Below are 26336 nucleotides of genomic sequence, written 5' to 3'. Positions count from 1 at the left end.
GCTACATAAAGTTTCCTACACTATTGGGGAACAGGCCATTATCAAAAGGCAATTTGCAGCAATGTTCCCAAATGTAATCGGCGCAATTGACTGCACTCATATTGCTATTACGGCTCCACATGAGAACGAGTTCATTTATATGAATCGTAAACACGTGCATTTCAAAAATGTGCAAGTTGTTTGTGAGGCCAACATGATATTTACAAACGTTGTGGCGCGATGGCCTGGTTCAACACATGACTCGTTTATTGTAGTGCACAGCAGTGTAGGGAATAGACTTGAGGCAGGTGCTGTGCGCGATGGGTGGCTTCTTGGTAAGTGAAAATTAAATAATGGTCTGTTTTCTAACAGTTCAAGCCTAATGCAAAATGAATCTGTTATACTGGTAGGTGACAGTGGTTACCCCCTGAGACGTTGGCTCCTCACCCCATTTCCAAAGCCTCAGAGTACCGAGCAAATGCGTTACAATGATGCCCATGCTCGTGCACGCTCGATAGTTGAAAGAGCCATTGGCCTCCTCAAGTGTAGATGGCGTTGCCTTGATGTTTCGGGTGGTAGACTCTTATTTCAACCAAAAAAAGTCTGCCAGATCATCATGGCATGCGCCATTCTACACAACATGGCACAGAGGAATGGTGTTGCTCTCCCCCCTGACCTCCCTTACCTCCAGCATGAGGAGAATGACCCACACCCCCCTCCCCAACATGAACGGCATCATCAGGGAGCAAGGATCCGCGAGAAAATAATGCAGAATTTCTGAAGGAACAACACAAAGGTTCATTTTTGAACAAGATATTTTAATTTAGACGCAATGTCGCCCAAAACAACACTTATTTGTTTTAGCTCATCTGCTATAACTGTAATTCTTCGATAGTGTCCCTCTGTGTCTGAAGGACAGCCGCCGTTAACACCCGGCCACTTCCAACCGTGTGCTCCTGCTGGGGACCTCCGACTCCGGACACGCCACAGTTGCTGCAGACTCAGCGGTGGGAGTTTCTTCGCCACCCAGTGCTTCCATTTCCTCTGGACCTATTGTGCTATATTAATTTACATTTAGGCATTTGGCAGACGCTTTTATCCAAAGCGACTTACAATGCATTACATAGGTATCTACAATCCCCTGGGATCGAACCCACAACCTTGCGTTGTTAACGCAATGCTCATATTTAATTGTGCAAATGCAATAAAATGATTTACCTTGTTTCCACCATGTCTATGTCTCCCTCCGTGTCAGGCAGAATACTGCACACACTGGTTTCTCCAATTATAGAAGCCAGCCGGGTCTCCAAGGGGGAAAGACGTTCCAGGACCCCCACCAGTCCCAGACACACTCTGTCGGTGACTGGCGAGCCTTTTTCTGGTCCCCACTTTTAAGTCGGACCACATCTTTTTTATTTACAGCTGCAGTCACATGCTGCCATTAAACACTTTTTTTTGTAAGTGACTTTTAGTAAGGATCCTACGCACAGTTTTATAAATGAGACCCCAGAACTGGAAGACCGGAGCTATATATGTAGGTCTGAAAGATAGGAAGTAGCAAGGCCATTGGCTCAATCTGAAATCGCATACTTTCATACTATATCGTAGGCAAAATGCAGTAGGCAAATGAATAGTATGTCCGAAACCTCAGGCCACGTTTACACGATGAAAAACGGAAAAGTGCCTTTTGCGATTTTGAAAAGTTTCACGTACAAACAACACCGTTATTAAAACAATCCACGTTTACACAGATCCACAAAAATCACTAAAACGCTGTATTACGACATCACTTTGTAAAGAAAAATAACTGAGTCCCTGACGATAGTTTGACGGTTTATTGGAAGGCTGACCTCCATCGCTAAAGAGACAATACAATACAGAGTGCTGCATTTCTCCTCATTCATAGTGAAGAGAAGCGTGCGCACATAAACAAACAAGATGGCGAAAAGGTTCAAAAGGTTTCCTTCCATTGAAGCTCGTCAACAACCCCATCACAAAGTTGTACCACCATCTACTCGTCCTCCCGGGTCTGATCCAAAAGCACCGTTTAAAAACCCTTTGTCGCCGTAAATGAGTGTTAAGATTTTGCTGTAGGTCTCCGCTGGTGGTTATAGCACTGGTGTAGTAAATCTGCACTTTGCTGGAGAAGCGCAAAAAAACTCATGTAATCCGCCATTGATGCATTTATTTCTCCTTCTTTGTGTTTGGATGTACGCGCGTATACCACACCCCCACACCTAATACACATGCGCACAATTTCGTTTTTGTCATTCTTGCGTACCTCAGGGTTTACACTGAAATGAGAACGCCGTGGTTTTCAAAAGCTTGCACTTTGAAACCCGTTTTAAAAAGTTTGTGTTATCAGCCCCCTAAAACGCTGTTTCCGTGTAAACGGACAGCCAAATCGCATAAATTGTTTTGCGCTTTCACTTGAAAATGGTCTTGTGTAAACAGCCCCTCAGTCTTCATAAAACCGTAGACGAGACCTACCTGACTGGTGGACTATTTCTAGCAAGATTTGAACATGCATATACTGATGTTGCATCCGAATAAGCCTACTACACCACTTTTTGTGTAGTAAGAGAAAACACTAGTATGTCTGAATCGTCAGTATTAAGAGTAGGCGAGAAATTCCCGGATGGCATATTGGTTACACCGAGATTCTGAAGGTGATCTTGAGATGCTTCTATTTTCCATGAGCCAACAGACCAGAACACCACATACAGCCCTCAAAACAGTCTCAACCGACTTTCATGTAGAATGAAATTATTGTAAAACGAATGTACCATTTACATTGACCTTGCTTTGTTCTTAAATTGGCCATGCTTTAAATTGTGCATAGATTTAATTCATAGAATTTAAATACGAGACATCAATATTGAACTTATTTTCACTAGTTTATTTACGATTGTGTTTTATATTTATATTTGCCTTTAACAATATTATATATTGCTTAAATGGTTTTAACTCACAGACATAACAAAATACATGATAATTGTTCACAAGATCCTTTCAATCATTTAATTGTAATAAACAAATAATTACAAAACACAAATGAGTCCTAAACCATTTAATTACCTAAATAAAATTATCCAAAAGAAAAATGAAGAGACGCGTAAAAATGGTGTTGTTTTACGGACAAGGAAAGAAAAGAAAAGACGAGGAAGTGAAAGTTAAACGAGCGCATGCTTTGCATAACGTCCATGTTAAAACATGCTTGACACATAAAAAAACAGATTTTCTGAGATTTTCTCAGGTTGTTTTTAATATGACAATAGAATGCATATTAGAGCAACGTATCTACGTGTGAGATATCAAATACAGTCAAAATAATAATTAGCAGCAGTTTACAGTCAAAGCGCATTTTTCTGTTACAAAAAGAACATTTCATTGGCATAATCATTCTTCACAATAGGAAGTGTTAATGTGCCTGTTATTGCATTGCAATATCACTAAGCTCCTGTATTCCTTTTGTTTACTTTTATCAAAAGCATATAGCCCTACAAAATAAAAATGAAAATACATTAAAATAAAAAGCTCTGAATGTGCTGTACTTGTGTTGTTTACTTGTACAAAGCCCATGTAACTGTGTTAATGGAACCTGTTTCTCATAACTGCAGTTGTTGCGCTTGTCATTACATCACAAGGCTAATCTCTGGCCCACACTCCAGTACAGTAGGTGGCGGATATGCACCTCAAACGTAAGTTGCCACCAGCCATTGAAAAGGAACAGAAGAAGAATTATGTAGCATGATCAAGTCAATATGGTGTATGACGACCGGATCGTATTAATACTACACCCATTCAAGGAAAACAGTACGTTGTCATTTACCCCCTTCAGGTACATACTTACTGAAATCAAGCAACTACTCATTGAGTATTCGATTTCAGATTCAACCATTAAGACTACGTTCAGACTGCCACCAAAATTTGCTCATATTTGAGATCTGAGCCACTTCCATATGTGGTTCTAAATCAGATACAGGTCGATGTTTCGCAATGCGACATCAGTCTGAACGGTCAAATCAAAATGCATGCAACTTTTTCGTCATTCTACATCGACCCGCGTCATAATTATGGACCGGTGCGACCTGCCTTGTGTTTAACGTGTTTAATCGTAACAACATGGAGGACAAGTTTTGAATTTTTTCCCCCTAATCATTATTCTCCTTATCATTCACTCGTGAATTTTGTGGCTTCCGCTTCACATCGTTTAAAAAATATAAGCTCTTAATGCGTTAACACAAACTTCTGTTTTGTGAAAGTTAGCATTCTGGCTGCTTGTGAGGGGCAGAGGAGGCTTCCTGAAACAATTAAACATTTGAATCAAATGTGCCGTAAAGTGTCAAGGCTTCGAAAGATTCTGACACCAGTTTCCACGGTGACACCCAGTGGTCATCTGCGAGTATTGCTCTAAGACTCTTGTATAACAACGATTTAGACAATCGCTGTATGTTCGTGGGTGAGCTTGTTTGAGTGTTTGGGGCAGTGATTGGTGCTAAAAAGATGAGACTGTAGCTAGACTTTTAACTCACTGACACATGAAGATAATGAGGATCATCAAGAGGATAGAATCTGGCTGACCATCATTATATATCTGGATGTCATCCGTATAACAGTGAAATTAAATCCCTGTCGGGGAGGACACATTTAAAGGTCCAGTCAGTGATACCTAGCAGCAAGGTTGCGAAAAGCAAATAACTGTTCACATAACCTCAAAGGCTGTTTAGGATGATGGATTTTGAAGTGTACAACTGATGGACCATTCACTCATGAGTCTGTGTGGTGGCAGTGCCTTAAACACACCTGCCTGGAAGTTTGTAGGGGTCTTACCCCAATCTTGTCCTGATGTGTCATTCACACATTGGTTCATTTCTCATTATTTCACATTTGTGCTCTAAGGTGCCACCTGGTGGCGACATCATGAAACTCACCTCCCAACACACCTCATCATCAAATCAGTTATTATCTGACTGGTCAAAATAAACTATTATTGTCATGTGAGTGTTTTACAGGTCTCATACTGTAGGTCTGATGGTCTCGTGGACAAATTGATAAGTTGTTTTAATTTGATATATTTTTAGAGCTAGTTTATTAAAGATTTTTTTTATATTATGTGACAATAATAGACTGGCATGTAAAATAAAAATCCATTGCCTCACCTAATAGCAATGACTGTACAAAAAAAGGTGGAAAATAAAAGAAAGAGTAAAACCTTTAGAGTAAGAGTAAAAAAGAGTCTTGTATTTAAGTATTAGAAAAAAGCTAACTTTGCTATCTACCATTGGCAAACATGTAACAGCTAAACTTGGCTTTACATATTTAACTACATAACTGCAGAAAGAATAAAGAGACCATTTATAATTCATTTTCATGTTTCTTGGAATTGACTATTTATAGGTATGTGTTTAGATACAATAATATTTTTTATTTTCTTCTGTGAACTACTAACAATACTTCTTTCAAATTTCAAATAAAAATATTTGTATTTCATGCACATGCAGGATAACATTCATATTTAAGTGTATCTGCTATCTCAATCAACTTTTAAATGACCTGTTGAAGTATGCTTGTTTAACAATGGCTAAGTAGATTATTTTCAGTGTTGGGGAAGCTACTTTGAAATTGTAGTTAGATAAGCTACAAGCTACTTATCGATAAAAGTAGTTAAGTTACAGCTTAGCTACCCATCCGAAAAAGTAGTTCGCTTTTGGTCGCGCTAGACCACTACCTAAAAAACAAGATAAACTGGATAAACTAAACTGTGTTAAAAGTAGTTGAGCTACCATCAATCTACTGAAACATGTAGTTAAGCTTGTAACGTCGGTAGTTGTAGTTAGCTCCTCCCTGACACTGATTATTTTTATGGCTGTTAATACATCACAGGTCAAAGAAATTAAGGTCACATGACAATGGAAACATGACAGATGTTGTATATGTTCATACCGCACCCACACAAACTACATGGAATATTAGTTGAAAGGAGTGTTCAGCAAATTCAGTATGTACTATCAAAGTATTATATTTCAGACGCCGCCCTGCATTTTTCTTTTATGTGCAGGAATTAGTCTGTGGAGAAGCCCCAGTGTTGGAAAATATTTACAGATGTTCACTATATTTCGTGTTTTTGTTTGGAAAGAGCCAATCCAAAAGAAGAAATTGTTTAACTTATTGATTGTGCAGAGCTGGACTGTGATAGATGTTAACTACAGAGGAGGGGTTCTCGTTATCGCTAATGAATCTACAGAGTACAAAAAAGACAAGAAACAGTGTCTCAGACTATCAGTGAGTGTATTCTTCTGTTGAAGAGAAATGGCTGGGAACAGAAATTTACGTCACTTACTTTTTCTTTTCCTGAGCTCTGTTTGCAGAGCTGTTCCACAGAGAGGGATTCCAGTTAATAGTCCACAAGCTCTTGGGTTCCAGCAAAATGAACAGAGATTTGGACTCGATCAGCAAACTGAACAACAGTTTTCTCAGAGGTTTCCACTTCAGAAGCCGGTGGTGCAGTCAGAACCTCTTGACAAGTGTGCTGTAGCTGATTATGAGCAGATCCAGTGTGGAGAACCTGGTATCAGTGGTGCGGAGTGTGAAGCTATCAACTGTTGCTTCAATGGACAGCAGTGTTATTATGGGATGTCAGGTAAGGCTGTTTGACTAGTTAAATATTTCTTGCCAAGCTGATCCTCTGATAACTTCATGTTTCTCATTACAGTGACTGTCCAGTGTATAAGAGATGGTCAGTTTGTGTTGGTGGTGGCTAGAGATGTCACGCTGCCTCGTCTGAGTCTGGACACGGTCCGTCTGCTGGGTGGAAATGAAGCACCTTGTGGTCCTGTTGGTTCCACACCTTCCTTTGCCATATACCAGTTTCCAGTCACTGCCTGTGGCACAAGCATGATGGTGAGTTTGCTGTTTGCTGTCTTGAACAGACTTGATGTCAATCGTGTTTCTGCTTGCAGGAGGAAAATGGTAATGTGGTGTATGAGAACAGAATGACTTCATCCTATGAAGTGGGGATTGGACCTCTTGGCTCCATCACAAGGGACAGTCATTTTGAGTAGGTTATCTGCACTTTTTTTTCATGAGTGACTCTTGAAACGATGTCAAGCTCATTGTTTGTGTAGACTTCTCTTCCAGTGTAGATATTCTGCCACTGCTGTGGAAGCTCTGGTTGTGGAGGTCAACACTGTTCCACCACCTCCACCTGTAGCTGCTCCTGGACCCCTCCGGGTGGAACTTAGACTGGCGAATGGCCAATGTGTCACTAAAGGCTGTGCAGAAGGTAGTGATTTGCTACTCCAAAGGAGTTGTACTTTTAGCACTGGTCTAAAACACAGGTGTTACTACTCAGGAGATGAGGTGTACACGTCCTACTACGGTGAGGATGAGTATCCAGTCACAAAAGTCCTGCGAGAGCCTGTGTATGTTGAGGTACGCATTTTGGAGAGAACTGACCCCAATCTTGTCCTGATGTTGGAGCACTGTTGGGCGACATCAACCCCTAGTCCTCTCAGTCTACCCCAGTGGGATCTTCTAGTTGATGGGTGAGTATAATCTAAAGCATTTGTCCAGATCGTTCACTGTAAACGAGTCCTGACTGTCTATTCTGTTTTAGATGCCCTTACCAGGATGATCGTTACCTGACTACACTGGTTCCTACAGTTGGCTCGCCTGGTCTTCAGTTCCCAACCCACTACATGCGCTTTGTTGTGAAGATGTTCACGTTTGTGGATCCAGCATCACTGGCCCCTCTGCAGGAGACCGTATGATTTCCTTGCAGCCTTTATCATCCATGTTGCCTTTTTGTATTTGTTGCTAAAGCTGATCTGTTTTTCAGATCTACATTCACTGTAGTACAGCGGTGTGCCACCCTGCTTCTGGCTCTTGTGAACCGAGCTGTGCCAGGAAAAGCCGTATGTGTTTCACTTTGGTTTGATTTGCTCTTTTAGTTTGGTCGTGCTGACACTTTCTTTTGTTCCAGGGAGAGCTGTTTCTGAAAAGCGTGACGAAACCGTGGTATCCAGTGACGGGATCATCTTTACAATGTAAACTGAATTGCCCTGTTTAATAAAGGCATTGGACTAAGCATTTGTGTAGCTGTATTTTCTTGCAACTGAGACTTGGGGTTGTTCACCAAGTGCTGTACGGTTAAATAAGACCTGAGAACTTGCAAACAGCATTGCAATTATGTGCTTTTCCAAGGCTCATGGATGCTTTACAAGGGACACTGCTGCAACAATCACTGCAAAATTAAAAAATTGGTATTTGGATATTTGCCCACTCAAGAAGTAAGACGCAAGTGAAGATGAATATTTGTGCAGACACTTCTCCAAAGGGTCTTGCAGATGGGGTAAACAATGAAAGCAATTGCAACATAAGGACAAAAAGCATAAGTGCAATAACTGGTCTCATAAAGCTTGCCACAGTATACAGAGCAAAGATGTTTTTTTGTTTGCGACCAAAAGAACACTTTTCCCAGTAAGACACATTTGTTTACATATGGTTCTGATATGCAGGTTTGCTGTAAAGAAACGGACATCGCTTTGCTTTCATCACCATCTTTAGCAAGGAGAAAACTGAGACCCTTAAAGTACCTATAACAGATTTTTAACACCTACACTGACAGCGGCATGAGCCAACTTCCCAGGGGACTAAATTAACCAGGCCCCTTAAATGGAGGGAAGTTGAGTGCAGTAAAACAGGCAGGATCATCTGCAGCTCCTGGACCCAGCTGTATGCTATACAGGCTATAAAAAAGCCCCTGGGGGGTTGAGGGACCTTTGCAGATAAATCACTGTGATGTGGAAATAGCAGGTGATACCAAAGATCTAAAGAAGGGCAGGAGACATGCTGATGCCCAAAGAGAAAAACTCAACTATTGACCAGTTTTGCCAAATTAGCCTCTTGAATGCTCAGAGGTAAGAGCATTGCGTTAACAACGCAAGGTTGTGGGTTCGATCCCAGGGGATTGCACATACCTATGTAAAATGTGGATGAGTGTCAAGTCAGCTTTATTTATATAGTGCTTTTTACAATTTTCATTGTTACAACGCAGCTGTACAAGAAAACATTGACTATAAGAAAAACATAAAAGGTTATTCAAGTCAACACACAGGTCAAATATCAGACAGACCATAAATTCCTATATGCAGTGTTAATTAAATAAGAGTGTGAATGGGGAAGGAGGTAGAATAAATGCAATTTTCACTAAAGTAGAACTAAAGATCGCCCTGAGAAAATTACGAAAATCTGCGCCATGGAGGGACTCAATCTGTTATGATATGTTGAACAATTTGAGTGATATAGGGAAAGATAAGCTGTTGCTGCTATTTAAAAAGATATGGAAGGAGGGAAGGAAGGATTCCTAAGGAATGGAAAGAGCCCATAATTATTCCAATTAGCAAAACTGGTAAAGATCCTCATAATCCAAGTAGTTACAGGCCTATAGCCTTAACTTCTCAGGTGGGTAAGACTATGGAGAAAATGGTAAATGATAGGTTAAATTATTGGGTTGAGTTTAAGGGACTATTGCAGAGCTAACAGAGAGGTTTGTGGTGGAAATTTTCATGACGTGGGTTTCTTCACGCTAATCTCTGTGAAAATTGATTCAAGACTGTCTATCTTGTTGTTCTTAAATTCCTTAGAAAAGTTTTGCTATGTGGCAGACCACTCAGCTCCTTTGCCCTTGAGCAAAGACCAAGAGGTTCTGGTGAAGATAAGAGGTGGTGACACATTTTTGTTACCAAAGATGCGTTCTTGCTCAAGGGAGGGGAGGGGAAGGGGTGTCAAGTTGAAATAATATAAAAGCCCTGTAAGTGAGAAGGAGGGCACATTCTCTCTGCACCATGCTTGTGATGCAGCCTGAATGTCAATAAATATAAAATACCTTGCAAGGTAACTCATGCTCTCTGTGTGTTGCATTTGTCTAAAGTGTATCAAACTCACCTTGATTAAGGAATAAGAAAATTCCACAACAGGTTCTAGAAGAGGTAGGGGTACTATGGACCCCAAAGTATGCATGGAGGATGTTATAAGAAGAGCTCAAGTAAATAGAGAATTGGTGGTGGCAGTATTTTTTGATATTCAAAAATCGTACGATATGTTGTGGACGAATTGCTTGTTGATCAGGTTGCAGCAGATGGGGATTGGTGGTAGAATGTCACAGTGGATAAAAGCTTTTTTGTCTGAAAGAAGTCTAAGGATTAAAATTAACGGGGAATAAAGTACTGAATAAATAGCTGAGAATGGTACTCCGCAGGGGAGCATTGTTAGCCCTATATTGTTTGATATAATGATAGATCAATTCTCAAAAAATAGCAGGGGCCTGATGGAGTAGCTTTGTTTGCTGATGATTGAGCAATGTGGAAGAAAGGGAGGACTGTGGACTTCATAGAAAGGAAAATGCAGAAGGCGGTAAATGAAGTCCAGAAATGGGCAGTTCAATGGGGATTTAGGATTTCAGTAGAAAAAACTAAAGTCATTTCTAGGGGGAGTATAAATCCTGAATATAAAATTCACCTGTCAGGTAGAGAGCTGGAAAGAGTAGAGGTTTTTTAAGTACTTGGGTATAGGGTTTGACAAGAAGTTGACATGTGCCTTCAGTGTCCAGAAGATGGTTTATAAATGTAAAAAAAAGTCTAAATGTGACGAGGTGCTTGTGTATGGTTGAGTGGGGTGCGTCTGATGCAGCGTTGAGAACAATTTACATTGGCATAATGAGGTCAGTATTCGATTATGGGAGTGTGGCATATGGATCAGCCTCTAAGTTATTATTAAATAAACTTGATGTAATGAAAAACCAAGCCCTGAGAATTTGTCGTGGAGCTGTTAAATCCTCTCCAAAAGAAGCGATCTAAGTGGAGGTGGGGGAGAGTGCCTTGCATTTGAGAAGAGATCAGGTGGCTATAGTGTTTTGGGCATCATATTGCACAACCAATCTTAAAAAATTGTCAAGAGCGATTAAATAAGGGAGTAAAAAGCTTTGGGTGGAATATTAAACAAAAAGTTGAGGATATGGGGTTAAGTGCTCTTAATATGTACTATACACAGTACCATATTCTACAATTCCCCCTTGGTCTTTTGAGGAATTAAAAGTGGATCCAGGGCTGCTGGAAGAAAAGCAGGATAGTGAAGTGGATAAGGGAAGAGTTAATAGATATATAATAGAAAACTACAGACATGACAGGATTATTTTTACAGAGGCATCTAAAAACACTGATAAAAGGATGGGAGTGGCTTATGTGGTGCCAGATGGGGTTGGCTGTAGGTAAGAGGCTAAATTATGATTTGGCAGTTTATATGGCAGAGCTTGTAGCTATATGGTTTGCCCTGATATGGGTAGAAAGCAATGGGAGTGATAGAAATTCGGTCATAACTTCTGACTCTAGTTCTGCTATTATAAGTATCCAGAATTCATACTCAGGGTCCAGGAAAGACATTCTTCTTGAGGTGTTACAGTTAGCGAGTGGATTGCAAAAGGAGGGATTAAAAGTATCCTTCTTATGGGTTCCAGCCCACATGGGGTGGAGGGGAATGAGAAACTCTGGTGCTCCCAATTTGGCTTTTTGCCATGCCTGATGTGGCCAATTTCAATGTATGAGCTCACAGTGTCTCACACCAAGAACCTGGAGAGATTGGCGAGTACACAAGTGAGGAAATGGCAACATAGGGCTGTATGGGAATGGACCAAGACAAGGTTAGAGATGATGCTTAAAGAATCCTGTGATCCCTGTGTAAGAGATGCTGTTCAAACAGTAGCGACAGGGAGGAAATGGAACCTATCAACAGCAAAGGCAGCCCTCAGACATAAGGACATCATAGGACAAGTTCAACATGAAGAGGGGGACTTGGTTTGGCATCAACCAAACCCACATGGTGAAAAGCGACACCAAAGTAAAAAACGTCACCTGGTAGTTGAGAAGGTTCGGCATCAAGAGGAAGGATGCAGAAGTGCCAGAGCGGGCTCTCAAGCCCATCAAGGACGTTGGATGAGGTGGAAAGGCATTGAATGGTGCAAAATCACTTGGAGTGCTCTGAGGAGTATGGAAACAAACAGGCTAAGATTTACAAAGAGCTAGCCAAAAACGGCCAGACTAGTAGTAGTAGTAGTAGTAGTACTTTATTGTTTTGCCTAAGCTGAAAATGTATCTTTGGTCTCGTCATACAAACACAGAACAATTAACAATACACAACATCCATAATAACAAAATTGAAATATTCACATTTCCTACCTCTTATTCAAAAGACTTATTGCATATTGTACGAAAGTTTGTTTATAAATGGCTTTAATTGCTTTTGGTGTTCTTTAACGACGACGTGATGGTAATAATTCAAAAACATGATTCAAGGGGTGTGTTGTGTCTCTAGTTATAATCAAAGCTTTTCTCTGAACAGCAATTTGTCTCTGTCGGCTCGTATAGTGGTAAATCCCTCGATGTTCACACTGTGGTCTTCATTTAACCATGTTTCCGTGAAACAGATGAGATTACTGCTTCTAAATTCCTCCTCTTGTTTGACACCCGAAGCACAACCATCTTGTTGTTAAGAGATCTCACGTTAGACAGCGTGATCACTGGAAGGGGGTGACGGCTTCCTCGCCTCCGCGATCTGTTGCAAATTCCTCCTCTCGACCCTTCTTCTTAATTTTTGATCTCCTTCAGTTGTGCAAAAATCCACTTATTGGAATCTTTCAATCGACGGCGTGATTATCATATCGTAAAGATAGCAAGAAGTCTCTTGAAAAAATCTGGCTCGACACCGTAGAAGCCAGTAGATCTTCAAAGGCTTCGTCCGCCAGCACCAATCCAACCAGCGCCAAGGCCATGCTGATCATAAACACATTCATACTGCTCCAAAACATTTAAACGAATAAAATAACAACTTAAATCCACCACAAGACTAGCTCGCTAAAAAGGCAACCCTTTATTCGGGAGGGGCAGAAAACAAGCCCTTAACCCCTAGATTCGGGCCTGGTTAGTATAGCCCAGGGATTGGGAAATTCAAGTTGATTTAAACCATAGACTTACTTTCGCAGCAAACAACCTACGGCCAGACATGGTTCTGTGGTCCTGCTCCATTAGGATAGTCCTCACAGTTGAGTTGACTATACCTCGGGAAGAGGCTATAAACAAAACATTTGTAAGAAATAATATCTGGTGTGCCAACTTGGCAACGGAGGCTAAAGAGCAGGGATGGACAGCGAAAGTGTTCCCGGTGGAAGTGGGCTGCAGGGGCTTTATTTCTAATTCCACTACAAGACTGCTTAAGGAAGTGGCGATCAGGCTCAACCGACGGTAGTCAAAGAACTTGACTGTTGCTGACAGAAGCAGCCACTGGCTGTGGTTGAAACAGACTCAATATGTGCTGCCAAATTACCATGTAATGAAATGGTGTTGGACACTGAGCATGCATTAACGGTGCCAGAGGGGCTATAACAGCCTTAGCCAACAGGTTGGCGCATATGGTTGTTTTGAGTTTGGTAATGAGTTGTAATGTTATGCCATACGGGACCGGGGCACTGAGCATGCATTTTGATGTAGGCAGTCTGGCCAAATGGCTGGAGAGACCGACTCATGACCAGAAGACTGCCGGTTTGATTGGTTCAGGCGGATGGACAAAGCAACGTCTGCCAGATGACCTTGCAACAATGCAACACACATCCAGGTGTGATCAACCTGCGGCGGGCCTATACAAAGGGCATTATCAGCAGCACCTCACCAAACGCATCTTTCAGGATAATGGATGTGATGAAAGTGGGATCACAACTCATGTGGTGTTTATCTGATAATGGCAAGGAAAGGTAAGTATGTATTTCTATAATCATAAATCCCCAAACACAGAAGATGTCTACCCGACGAAACCAGTAAAACCTCAGACCTCCTTTTCCTATATTAATATTCTTGACTGCTCCCTCTGTCATGCATAAGGCATGGGAAATGTCCTATTTGGCAATTCAACTTTGCTGAAATAGTGGAATTATAACACCTAGTCCTCTTAAGCAAATCTATATCTGGATTTCATCCGCATAACAGTGGTAATTTAAACCATGTCGGCGAGTACACATTTAAAGGTCCAGTCAGTAATACTTAGCGGCAAGGTTATGAATTGCAACCAACGTCTCAGGTTACGACTGTAACCGTAGTTCCCTGAGACAGGGAACGAGACACTGCGTCAATGTTGACACTTTGGGGAACGCCAGCAGCGTGACGCATCTGAATACGTTGTGTGAAACTAATCTCGCGACTTATCGGCGCGCCGTGATGACGTCACGAGTGACGCGCGGCACCGGAAGGTATAAATAGGAAGCGGACGCAATGCAAATCAGCTTCTGCAAAAATTATTGAAGCAAATGCTCCAGGCACAGGGAGTTATGGCACAACGACGCAGTGTCTCGTTCCCTGTCTCAGGGAACTACGGTTACAGTCGTAACCTGAGACGTTCCCTTTCGAGGGAACTCTACACTGCGTCAATGTTGACACTTTGGGGAACGAAATGCCCACTACGCCATAATAAATTGTGTCTGTCCAAGTGTGAAGGTGTCCACGCACATCTCAGGACAAAAGAGCCTGGGTTCCAGGCAAAGAAGAGAGGTCCAGTTTGTAGTACCGTATAAATGTATGTGGGGAAGACCATCCCGCAGCATCACAAACATCCTGCATAGACGCCCCCGACAGAAGGGCCCGCGAGGAGGCCATACTCCGAGTCGAATGTGCCCTAACCAGCAGAGGTGAAGGTATTCCACGCACCTCGTAAGCCAAAGAAATTGCTTCTACAATCCATTTACTGATTGTCTGCTTAGAGGCTGGTTGACCTCTGTTACGAGGTCCAAAACAGACCAAAAATTGATCAGATTTTCGCCATAAAGAAGATCTATGTACATATTCTTCCAACGCCCTAACAGGGCATGACAAATGTAACCTTCGGTGATCCGCTGTCTCGTGAGGTGGAGGATGAAAAGCCTGCAGAACTAAGGTCCTGGCCACATTCGTAGGTACCTTAGGGACATATCCTGGTCTAGGGTGAAGGATAGCCTTAATTCTGCCTGGAGCGAACTCCAGACAAGATGGAGAAGCTGATAAAGCTTGAAGGTCGCCTACCCTTCTAAGAGAGGTAATGGCTACCAAGAAGGCTAGCTTGATGGATAAAAGTTTGTCCGAGCTAGACTCAATGGGCTCAAAAGGCATCTGGGAAAGCCCTTCCAGAACCACAGTCAGGTCCCATGCAGGAACTCTCACCTGAGATGGAGGCCTCATCCTCAAGGTTCCACGCAGGAACCGAACAACTAAGGGATGTCTCCCTAGAGACCCCTCGGGCAGAGGGGAGTGAAAGGCAGAGATAGCAGCCACATATACCTTAATGGTAGATGATGCAAGACCTGTAGAAAACCGGTCCTGCAAAAAGTCCAGTACTGAAGCCACCGGGCAGTTAACTGAATCTAGATGCCTTTAATTACACCACAAGGTGAACAATCTCCACTTAAGGGCATAAAGTTTCCTTGTAGAGGGAGCTCTAGAATTAAGGATCGTCTCAACAACCTCAGTTGAGAGACCCCGAGTTAACAGCTCACCCCCCTCAGTGGCCAAGCCCACAGTTTCCAAAGTTCTGGGCGGGGATGATATATAGTGCCCCCCGCTTGAGTCAGAAGGTCCCGTCTGAAGGGAATCTCCCATGGCTGGCCTGCCAGGAGAGTTAGAACGTCTGAAAACCATACCCGAGCTGGCCACAAAGGGGCTATTAGTAAGAGACTGATCTCTTCTTGGCGAACTCTCTCTAGAACTCCTGGGAGCAGAGCGATCGGGGGAAAGGCATACAGACGCCGTCGTGGCCATGTCTGTACCATGGCGTCCAGTCCCAATGGAGCTGGACGAGTAAGGGAAAACCACAGAGGGCAATGAGACGTCTCTTGGGACGCAAATAGATTGATTTCGGCTCGACCAAACCTTTCCCAGATCTGCTCCACCACTTCGGGGTGGAGTCTCCATTCCCCGGGCCTCAGCCCCTGTCTTGACAGCAAGTCTGCTCCCACATTCTGGACTCCAGGGATGTACATTGCCCTCAGCGATGTAAACTTCTCCTGGGCCCATAGGAGAACCTGGTGAGTCAGTCTGCAGAGAGGGCGTGATCTCAGGCCTCCTTGATGATTTATATAAGAGACCACTGTCGTATTGTCTGTTCTGATCAGAACATGATGACCTCTGAGGACTGGGAGAAAGTACCTCAGTGCTTTTAGTACAGCTAGCATCTCCAGGCAATTTATGTGCAATTGGTGATGCTGCTCTCTCCAAAGTCCACTGGCTGAGCGACCTTCCACTATTGCCCCCCAGCCTGTAAGGGACGCATCCGTCGTCACTATCCTCCTGTGACATTGTACCCCCAATTTCAGTCCTTGATTGAGAAACCAAGGCTTCCTCCATATAACCAGGGAACGAAGGCATCTGCGCGTAACCCTGATTAGACGGAACGGGTTGCCTCTCGGGGAAAACCCTTTGCCTTTTAGCCACCACTGTAAAGGTCTCATATGCAGGAGGCCAAAAGGAATCACGTTGGACGCTGCTGCCATTAGACCCAATACTTTTTGAAAATGTTTTACAGTGTAGGCATGACCTAACTTGATCCTGAACACCGCTGTCAGGATCGATTCGACACGTGCAGGGGACAACCGCGCCTGCATCGTGACCGAATCCCACACTACCCCAAGAAATGTAATTCTCTGGTAAGGAATTAAGTTGCTCTTTTTGGTATTGAGCCGTAACCCCAGACGCTTCATATGGTCGAGAACGATATCTCGATGTCGAATCGCCATCTCGTGAGACTGGGCTAATATTAACCAGTCGTCTATGTAATTTAGTATGCGGATCCCTTGAAGCCTCAATGGGGCAAGGGCTGAATCCATGCATTTCGTGAAGGTGCGTGGGGAAAGAGCAAGGCCGAATGGAAGAACTCGATATTGGTAAGCCTTGCCCCCGAAAGCGAACCTGAGAAACTTCCGATGTTGAGAAAGGATAGAGATGTGGAAGTATGCATCTTTCAGATCTATTGTGGTGAACCAGTCTTCTGATCTGATTCCGGCCACAATAATAGGAAGAGTGAGCATCTTGAACTTGTATCTCCTTAGAGATTTGTTGAGATGTCTCAGATCTAAAATGGGCCTCAGCCCTCCATCCTTCTTCGGAACTATGAAGTACCGGCTGTAAAAGCCTGACTGGCTCTCGTGGGGGGAACATACTCTATGGCCCCTTTCTCCAAGAGAGACAAAACTTCCTTCCCCTAACACCCCCTCCTTTTCGGTGTCCACCTCGGTGGAGAGCACCCCCTTGAATTTTGGAGGGCGGACAGCGAACTGAATCCTGTAACCCTTTTCTATCACCGAGAGGAGCCATGGAGTGAGATTTGGAAGCTTTCTCCACTCGTGGAGAAAGTGTTCTAAGGGGCTCAACTTCTCGACATTGATGTCGGTTGTGTGAAGCCCGATGCCCTGAAGGGGCTGACCGGCAGGGGATGGTCGAACTGTTGACTTTATTGGCACCTTTACTAGGTCTACAGTGTCTTCGGGTAGACTCTGTTGATTCGGTGCTACAAAATCTAACGTGCCCCGAAGCGTCATAGACGGCGGGGTTAACGTGCAGATTTCTTGAGGACTTCTTGGCAGGACCGAACTTTCCAGTCCTCCAGGAGGGGGCACCCTCTGATGCGCTGACAAACCGTCAGGACCTCTTTGCAGCAGCCTTCCGGTTTGAGACGATGACTGTCCTCAAATCCGGCTTTGCCTGCCTAGCAGGTTTAGGAGGTTGCTGCCTCGACCCCCAAGCTCTCTGAGGGGGGGTTCGAGTAGCTACACTCTGCTTCTGCTGCTGCCTATATGAGGAGCTTGTAGATGGCTGGGGGTGTCCTTGGACTGCAGCCCCTTGGGGGTAAGAGCGGCGAGGTAAATATTTGTGAAAAGCCGCTGCCTGTCGTTTTGACTCCTGGAAACGGTCAACGACTATCTCAACCGCACCACCAAAGAGGCCTTCGGAGGAGAGAGGTGCATCAAGCAGCACGGTTTTATCCTTCTCTTTAATGCCTGATAGATTTACCCACAGGTGTCTCTCTGTGGCTACCAGCGCTGACATGGAGCGCCCAACAGCTTGGGCTGTCTCCTTAGTGGCCCGAAGAGTAAGATCTGCTGCTGTTCTCAACTCGTTGAGCAGACTTGGATCTACTACCTCGCCCTCTTTAATATCCCCCAGCAAGTCAGCCTGGTATGCCTGCAAGAGACCCATGGTGTGCAGGCATGATCCAGCCCGACCTGAAGCCATATACGCCTTGCCTACCAAATTAGACGTCACTCTACATGGTTTGGAGGGCAATGTCGGGGATTTCAAAGATGATGCCGAATCTGGTGAAAGATAAACGGCCAGCGTATCTTCTACCTTTGGCATCATGCCATACCCCTTATCTCTAGCCCCTAACACATTCGAGAAATTTGTGGATGTGGAAGATATGCGAGATGAGTATGGCTTTTTCCATGATTTGGACACCTCTGAATGTAAATCGGGGAAAAATGGCAACCCCCGACGCTGAGGTTGTACCCGTTTTTTCAAGAATCTTTCATCCAATTTACTGACAGACAAAACTTCTTGTTGCTCTGTGGGCCAGTCAATGCCAAGTCTGGCTACCGCTCGGTCAACAACCTCTAACAGCTCCTCATACCCAGGGGAAAGGGGAGTTTCATTGGGCTCATCTATATCTCGTGTATGAAAACCAACACTCTCTAACTCCTCAGAGCTAGAGCAGTGCATTGGGCTTCTGGATGGGGCGGGAGAAGCCGCCATGCGGGCTCCCGTATCCCTTCCAGAGGCAATGGAACTGGGGGGGTTGAGAAAAGGCCGAAGCCGTCTCAGCACCCTCATTTACATCCATCTGCGAGCCCCACGAACGGAGACGCCGTGCTGCCTCGGCAGTAGCGGGTCCCGATCCGTGAGGCTGGCGAATTTTGCCTGACTCATCAAACAAAGCAGCACGAGAGTTGAGTGTTCTCAGTGATAGCCACAAACAATGTTCACAGGGATCCCCCTTAAGAGCAGCCTTAGCATGCTCAAATCCCAAACACTCAACACAGAGTTCGTGTGTATCCCCACCCGTAATAAAACGAGAACAAGGGGAAACACATGGCTTAAAGGTCTTTTGTCTACTCATTTCTAATAATGTTTACAATAAACAATCTAGACAACTTCGTAAACAAACAGACAATAAACTTCACACACACAGAGCGCTTTGCTGAAATGGCAGAAGCTGATTTGCATTGCGTCCGCTTCCTATTTATACCTTCCGGTGCCGCGCGTCACTCGTGACGTCATAGTGAGATTAGTTTCACACAATGTATTCAGATGCGTCACGCTGCTGGCGTTCCCCAAAGTGTCAACATTGACGCAGTGTAGAGTTCCCTCGAAAGGGAACCACTCACTCCACTCCAGCTTATTCTAAGGTAATAAAAACGTAACGCTTCATTGTGAAAGCTCTTTGTACACCTTTGAAGACATAGCTATTTATTTTATATTGCATTTCTATCAATAGATCATTCCAAAAATTACAGACTGGACCTTTAAACAGCAGTTCTATAGTGAACAGGTCAAGGGGTGTGTTCCAAATGGAGTAAAACCACATCAGAGGTGCTTGTTAAAGTGGAAACCACCACATCTACGAAACTGAAGGGCTGTTCACAATTGAAGTGCTCAAATCTGATCACCTCAAAGGCTGTTTAGGATGAACTGGGCCAACTGATGGCCCAGTCACTCGTGAGTCTGTGTGGTGACAATGCCTTAACACACCTGCCTGGAAGTTTCTAGTGCTCTTACCCCAAACTTGTATTGATGTGTCATTCACACATTGGTTAATTTCTCATTATTTCGCATTGGTGCTCTTAGGTGCCACCTGGTGGCGACATCAAGGAACTCTCCTCCCAATACACCTCATCATCAAATCAGTTCCCTTTCTGTCGGTCTCTCGACTCTCACTGCACTGCCTTCCCCGCAGTTCGCGGCCGGAATCCTGGTACCTGGACGCGGAACACAGGTGAGCCACGTTCCGCCCCGGTGCCAGTTTCCCGGCAGTGCACGACAAGCTCACGAAAACCGGGAATGCCCCTTTCGGCTTCCCTCGACTCGGGAGCAGCTGAGGGCTACGTCGATATCCCAGGAAGAGCATGCTCTCGTGGCACAAGTGCACTTGTGTCCACAGAGGTGATACCTGGAGGCAGGCTAAGGTGTTGGGGTGGTTAGATGAGGGAAAGCAGGACCCAGTGGTTATGCAGGGCCTGCGCACCACCACAGACCTCGCTCTCCGGGCGACCGAAGTGACAGCGCGCACACTGGGTCTGACAATGTACACTCTTGTGGTCCAAGAGAGACACCTCTGGCTCAATTCTGCGCAGATGGGAGGCGTCGAGAGAGTCCGCTTTCTTGATGCACCCATCCTGCCAGGAAACGACTGGTCCTTGCCACGTCCCACATCAAGCCGGGCCCTTCTCAGGGCCTGGTGCCCTCTTGGTCTCCAGGAGAGCGTCCTTCTCCCTGGGTGCCCACAGCATGCAACATACTCAATTTGACGTTGTGACATGCCACTTCCGCAGCCCTTTGCACTCTCCCAGCGAAAACTTAAGGCAGGTAAGTCAGCAGTCTGTCTGACATCAACTCGACCGATTGAGCTTACGGGTCAACCTGGACAAGAGCATGCTCTCCCCTGTCGGAGCACCTCTTATCCCGGTATGGTACTAGCCTCTGTTACCATACAGCATGCCTCATGAGCACCTCCAATCCCGGTATGGTACTAGACTCTGTTACCATACAGCATGCCTCATGAGAGCGTGCCCAGTCAATGCAGTGCTGCCTGGCACTGGTCAGGCAACAGTCAGTGGTCGCCCTGAAACACTCAGAGGCTCCTAGGGCATATAGCGTCCCCCGCCTGCAGTGGCAATCCAATTTCCTGGAGTTGCTGACAGCTTTCCTTGCGATGTAGAGGCCCCTGCCTCTCATTTGGCGCAAGCACATGCTGCAGACAGCATAGCTGCCTCAACCGTCAGGTGGCGTTCGTTCATGGGAGATGTCGCAACTCGCCCGATGCCTCCTCTGGAGTCAGCAGTGGGTGGTGTTCCTGCCGGCCATTCATATCCCGGACGACCAGGATCAGACAGCCGATGTGCTCTTAGCAGGTCGCTCCGAGGAAGTTGGTGACTCCATCCCTGCGGTTCAGCGCATTGGGAGCAGTGCGGGCAGGCACAGGGAGTCCTGTTCGCCCCCCCTGCACACCTCCCATTGGCCGCTTGGGTACTCCTAACCGAGACCTCCTAGAGATGTGGTCTCCATAACGCCCCACCGCAGGCGAGGGGGTAGCGCGTTCCCAGTGCTCCTTACGGTATCAGGCGGCCTACTCGAGTCTAGAGAAGCAAGGTAGCAAGTAAGAACCTCTCGTCGTGGTCACACGAATTGATGTCTTACTACACCACTGGATGGTTATGATTCGCAAGGACGCTCATTCGTGACTCACCCAGGCCGGTCAGTGTCATTCCGCTGGAAATAGTGACACGTTTTCGAAAGGAACCCCATTCTGTCAGTCTCGACACAACGTTGAGAGACCGGCAGAAAGGGAACGTCTTGGTTATGTATGTAACCTCGGTTCCCTGATGGAGGGAACGAGACGTTGTGTCCATCATGCCACGAGCGCTGTGCCGGCACGCTGCTGCGAACAAGAGTGCTGTTCAAGTTCCTGAGCCCAAAAAGGTGAATTAATGGGCAATTTTTCCCTTTTATACCCGTATGTATGGGGCATAGTCTGTTGTGCCGCCCCCTTTTCCCAAGTTCATTGGCCTTTTCAAAGACTCTGAGATGATTGGTTCTCAAGTCAAACCCCATTCTGTCAGTCTAAACACAACGTCTCGTTCCCTCCATCAGGAAACCAAGGTTACATACGTACATCTACCTGGTCAAAAAAAAACTATTATGTGTCATGTGAGTGTTTTACATGTCTCATATTGTAGGTCTGATGCTTTTTGCTTTCTCGTAAACAAATTGATAAATTGTTTTAATTCATGTATTTTTAGGGCTGGTTAAGATTATATTATGTCATAATAATAGACTGGCATGTAAAATAAAAATCCATTGACTCACCTATTAGTAATGACTGTACAAAAAAGGTGGAAAATAGAAGAAATAGTAAAACCTTGTGTCTTGTATTTAAGTATTAGAAAAAAGCAAACTTTGCTATCTACCATTGGCAAACATGTAACAGCTAAACTTGGCTTTACATATTTAACTCCAGAAACAATGAAGCGACCATTTCAAATTAATGTTCAGTTTTTTGGTATTAATAGGTTTGTGTTTAGACACAATGATAATTTTTGTTATCTACTTTGGACTACTAACAATAATTCTTCCAAATTTCAAATCCAATTATATTTATTTGCATTTATTTGCAGAAAATGTGAACTGGAGAAACAGGCCAAAATAACAGAAGAGATGCTCTGTAATCTTTCATAACTGAAATATTGCCAAGGAATCGAGTTAATTTTCCCTTTTAAGTAACAACAGTCATATTTCTACATTTATTTGTGCAAAGTTCAAAAATATTTTTTATGTGATAACCTCGATTTTTCATGTGTCGTGTCGTGCTGTCAGTATTTCACATTTCTATTGGATGACTTTATGTCACTCCTAAGGTTTGATGCACTGGACTGAAATGATCACAATACATCTAGAAATAGTGATTACATGAACATTTGGAATGGTCTGTTTGTCTTTCTATAGTTTTGTATATAGGTAACTTAAACACTGAAATGTTAACCATCACACATATTTCACATTCTTTCTGATTGCACTCATCTTCCACATATCATGAACATGCAGGATAACATTCACATTTAAGTGTGTCTGCTATCTAAATTGACTTTTAAATAACTTTTGAAGAATGCTTGTTTAACAATGGCTAAGTAGATTATTATTGTTAATACATCACAGGTCAAAGAGAATTTAGGTCAAATGACAATAAAAACATAACAGATGTTGTATATATTCATACCGCACCCACACAAACTACATGGAACATATTAGTTAATAGGTGTGTTCGTCATGTAATTCAGTATGTACTACCACAGTATTATATTTCAGACGCCGCCCTGCATTTAGATTTTATGTGCGGGAATTAGTCTGTGGAGAAGCTCCAGTGTTGGAAAATATTTAAATATGTCCACTGCATTTCCTGTTTTTTGTTTGGAAAGAGCCAATCCAAAAGAAGATATTGTTTAACTTATTGATTGTGCAGAGCTGGACTGTGATAGATGTTAATTACAGAGGAGGGGTTCTCGTTATCACTAATGAATCTACAGAATACAAAAAAGACAAGAAACAGTATCTCAGATTATCAGTGAGTGTATTATTCTGTTGAAGAGAAATGGCTGGAAACAGAAATTTACTGAGTCACTTACTTTTTCTTTTCCTGAGCTCTGTTTGCAGAGCGGTTCCACAGAGAGGGATTCCAGTTAATAGTCCACAAGCTCTTGGGTTCCAGCAAAATGAACAGAGATTTGGACTCGATCAGCAAACTGAACAACAGTTTTCTCAAAAGTTCCCACTTCAGAAGCCGGTGGTGCAGTCAGAACCTCTTGACAATTGTGCTGTAGCTGATTATGAGCAGATCCTGTGTGGAGAACCTGGTATCAGTGGTGCTGAGTGTGAAGCTATCAACTGCTGCTTCAATGGACAGCAGTGTTATTATGGGATGTCAGGTAAGGCTGTTTGACCAGTTAAATGTTTCTTGCCAAGCTGATCCTCTGATAACTTCCTGTTTCTCATTACAGTGACCGTCCAGTGTATAAGAGATGGTCAGTTTGTGTTAGTGGTGGCTAGAGATGTCACGCTGCCTCGTCTGAGTCTGGACACTGTCCGTCTGCTGGGTGGAAATGAAGCCTCTTGTGGTCCTGTTGGTTCCACACCTTCGTTTGCCATATACCAGTTTCCAGTCACTGCCTGTGGCACCAGCATGATTGTGAGTGTACTGTTTGTGATTTGGCTGTCTAGAACAGACATTTTTTTCAATCGTGTTTCTGCTTGCAGGAGGAAAATGGTTATGTGGTGTATGAGAACAGAATGACATCATCCTATGAAGTGGGGATTGGACCTCTTGGCTCCATCACAAGGGACAGTCATTTTGAGTAGGTTATCTGCACTTTCTCATGAGTGAGTCTTGAGCCGATGTCAGAAGCTCACTATTTGTTTGTGTAGACTTCTCTTCCAGTGTAGATATTCTGCCACTGCTGTGGAAGCTCTGGTTGTGGAGGTCAACACTGTTCCTCCACCTCCACCTGTAGCTGCTCCTGGACCCATCAGGGTGGAACTTAGACTGGCGAATGGCCAATGTGTCACTAAAGGCTGTGCAGAAGGTAGTGACTTGCTAGTCTTCAAAATGCCTCCAAAGCAGACATGCATGTCACACTCTAGATTGAGACCGTAACGCAAGTGTTAATTCTCAGGAGATGAGGCATACATGTCTTACTACAGTGAGGATGAGTATCCAGTCACAAAAGTCCTGCGAGAGCCTGTGTATGTTGAGGTGCGCATTTTGGAGAGAACTGACCCCAATCTTGTCCTGATGTTGGAGCACTGTTGGGCGACATCAACCCCTAGTCCTCTCAGTCTACCTCAGTGGGATCTTTTAGTTGATGGGTGAGTAGAATCTAAAGCATTTGTCCAGATTGTGCACTGTAAAATAGTCCTGACTGTCACTTCTGTTTTAGATGCCCTTACCAGGATGATCGTTACCTGACCGCATTGGTTCCTACAGTTGGCTCGTCTGGTCTTCAGTTCCCAACCCACTACAAGCGCTTTGTTGTGAAGATGTTCACGTTTGTGGATCCAGCGTCACTGGCACCTCTGCAGGAGACCGTATGATTTCCTTACAGCCTTCTGAGTCTTTACTTTTTGTATTTGTTGCTAAAGCTGATCTTTGTTTGTCAGATCTACATTCACTGTAGTACAGCGGTGTGCTACCCTGCTTCTGGCTCCTGTGATCCGAGCTGTGTCAGGAAAAGCCGTACGTGTTTCACTTTGGTTTGATTTGCTTTTAGTTTTGTCGTTCTGACACGTTCTTGTGTTCCAGGGAGAGAAGTTGCTGACAAGGGGCGTGAAGAAACCGTGGTTTCCAGTGATGGGATTGTCTTTACAATGTAATCTGAATTGTCCTTTTTAATAAAGTCGTTAGAAATGCAGCATCACAAATGCTTAGCTTTCTCCACAATGAGTCTTTGGGGGGGGGGGGTTGTTATGGTATAAACTGCAACTAAAAGTGGTGTAAGGTTAAATAAGAACTGTACTTTCAAACTGCTTGTGTCGTAAGTTTAATGTATGGCGCCTCTCCCAGCCTACAAGGGACACCAATTAAACAATCACTGCAAAATAAGTAAATTGCCATTTGGGAAATGGACATAATCGAGAAATCACAAACTGAAAATATAGGCGACGTAAGAGGTCGGACAATTACAAAATGTAACTGCTAGTGTCCAAGTAATATACAGGTTAGAAAGGCTGCCAAAGGAGAAATGGACATAATTGCGTGAACAAGTGCTTTGGTTTAAATTCAGTAAGTTGTAATTTTTTCTGAGTGCTAAGGTGAGTGACTTTCAATGTTGGTGCCATGACCGGCTGCCCATTGAAAACAAACTGAACCTATGCACACAGAAGGTCAGAACTGGAGAGCCCATACAGAGAGGGAGGAGCAAGGCCATTGGCTGAATCCGAAATTGCATACTATATAGTAGGTGAACAAATATTATGTCCTAATCATCAGTATTCATAGAACTGGTGAGATTTGCAGATAGTGTACTGGTTACGCCCAGATTCCGAAATACTCAGTGATGTATGTGAGATGCTTCTGTTTCACATGAGTCAACGGGACAGAACACCACACACAGCCCGCAAAACAGTCTCAGCCGACTTTCATGTACAATGAAACATGTCAATTATTGTAAAACTAGTGTACCATTAACATTGACCTTGCTTTGTTCTTAAATTGACTGATTTATATGGTGCATAGATATAATTCATAGAATATATATACAAAGCATTGATATTATTTTTAGCATTTTATTTGATTTTTATTTTTATATTTGCCCTTACAATATTATGTTGCTTAAATGGTTTTTAACTCACAGACATAACATGATATTGTTTACAAAACATTTTAATCAGGTGCTTTAACTGATACACTTTGGCGCAATTCAACTTTCTGATAACCTTTCATAAACAAATAATTGCCAAAATTAAATTATCCAATAGAAAAATTAAGAGACGTGTAAAAAATGTGTTTTATGGACAAGGAAGGAAAAGATA

The 26336-nt window shown here is 43.7% G+C and overlaps 2 protein-coding genes across 3 annotated transcripts; both read left to right on the top strand.

Moving 5' to 3' along the window:
- The first annotated feature begins 6210 nt into the window (after positions 1-6210).
- On the top strand, positions 6211-8258 carry LOC306894368 (zona pellucida sperm-binding protein 4-like). The gene is made up of 8 exons (XM_079456858.1): positions 6211-6622; positions 6695-6882; positions 6942-7039; positions 7107-7264; positions 7334-7526; positions 7598-7745; positions 7820-7895; positions 7964-8258. Exons 1-8 carry the CDS (start codon positions 6292-6294, stop codon positions 8029-8031), a joined length of 1260 nt encoding a protein of 419 aa, XP_079312984.1. The 5' UTR covers positions 6211-6291; the 3' UTR covers positions 8032-8258.
- Positions 6257-25678, top strand: LOC306894364 (zona pellucida sperm-binding protein 4-like). 2 transcript variants are annotated; one of them, XM_079456854.1, is made up of 9 exons: positions 6257-6268; positions 23378-23737; positions 23810-23997; positions 24066-24163; positions 24234-24391; positions 24482-24674; positions 24746-24893; positions 24966-25041; positions 25108-25678. In XM_079456854.1, the coding sequence occupies exons 2-9, from the start codon at positions 23404-23406 to the stop codon at positions 25176-25178; spliced, it is 1266 nt and encodes a 421-aa protein (XP_079312980.1). In that variant the 5' UTR covers positions 6257-6268; positions 23378-23403; the 3' UTR covers positions 25179-25678. The 2 variants fall into 2 exon arrangements, with proteins under 2 accessions (XP_079312980.1, XP_079312979.1); XM_079456853.1 differs by lacking the exon at positions 6257-6268 and having other exon boundaries at positions 23279-23737.
- The last annotated feature ends 658 nt before the right edge of the window (positions 25679-26336 follow it).

The sequence above is a fragment of the Barbatula barbatula genome, assembly GCF_947034865.1.
Source record: "Barbatula barbatula genome assembly, chromosome: 5".
NCBI lineage: Eukaryota > Metazoa > Chordata > Actinopteri > Cypriniformes > Nemacheilidae > Barbatula > Barbatula barbatula.
Note: the sequence above shows the minus strand (reverse complement) of the source record. Positions and strands in the feature narration are given on the sequence as shown.

What these genes read in the sequence shown, in the direction of transcription:
- LOC306894368 (XM_079456858.1), top strand. Translation starts at nt 6,292, where the DNA reads ATGGCTGGGAACAGAAATTTACGTCACTTACTTTTTCTTTTCCTGAGC. An exon ending in CCTGTGGCACAAGCATGATG is followed by an intron (nt 6,883 to 6,941) that starts GTGAGTTTGCTG and finishes TTCTGCTTGCAG; the next exon opens with GAGGAAAATGGTAATGTGGT. An exon ending in ACAAGGGACAGTCATTTTGA is followed by an intron (nt 7,040 to 7,106) that starts GTAGGTTATCTG and finishes TTGTTTGTGTAG; the next exon opens with ACTTCTCTTCCAGTGTAGAT.
- LOC306894364 (XM_079456854.1), top strand. Translation starts at nt 23,404, where the DNA reads ATGGCTGGAAACAGAAATTTACTGAGTCACTTACTTTTTCTTTTCCTG. An exon ending in CACTAAAGGCTGTGCAGAAG is followed by an intron (nt 24,392 to 24,481) that starts GTAGTGACTTGC and finishes GTTAATTCTCAG; the next exon opens with GAGATGAGGCATACATGTCT. An exon ending in GAGCTGTGTCAGGAAAAGCC is followed by an intron (nt 25,042 to 25,107) that starts GTACGTGTTTCA and finishes CTTGTGTTCCAG; the next exon opens with GGAGAGAAGTTGCTGACAAG.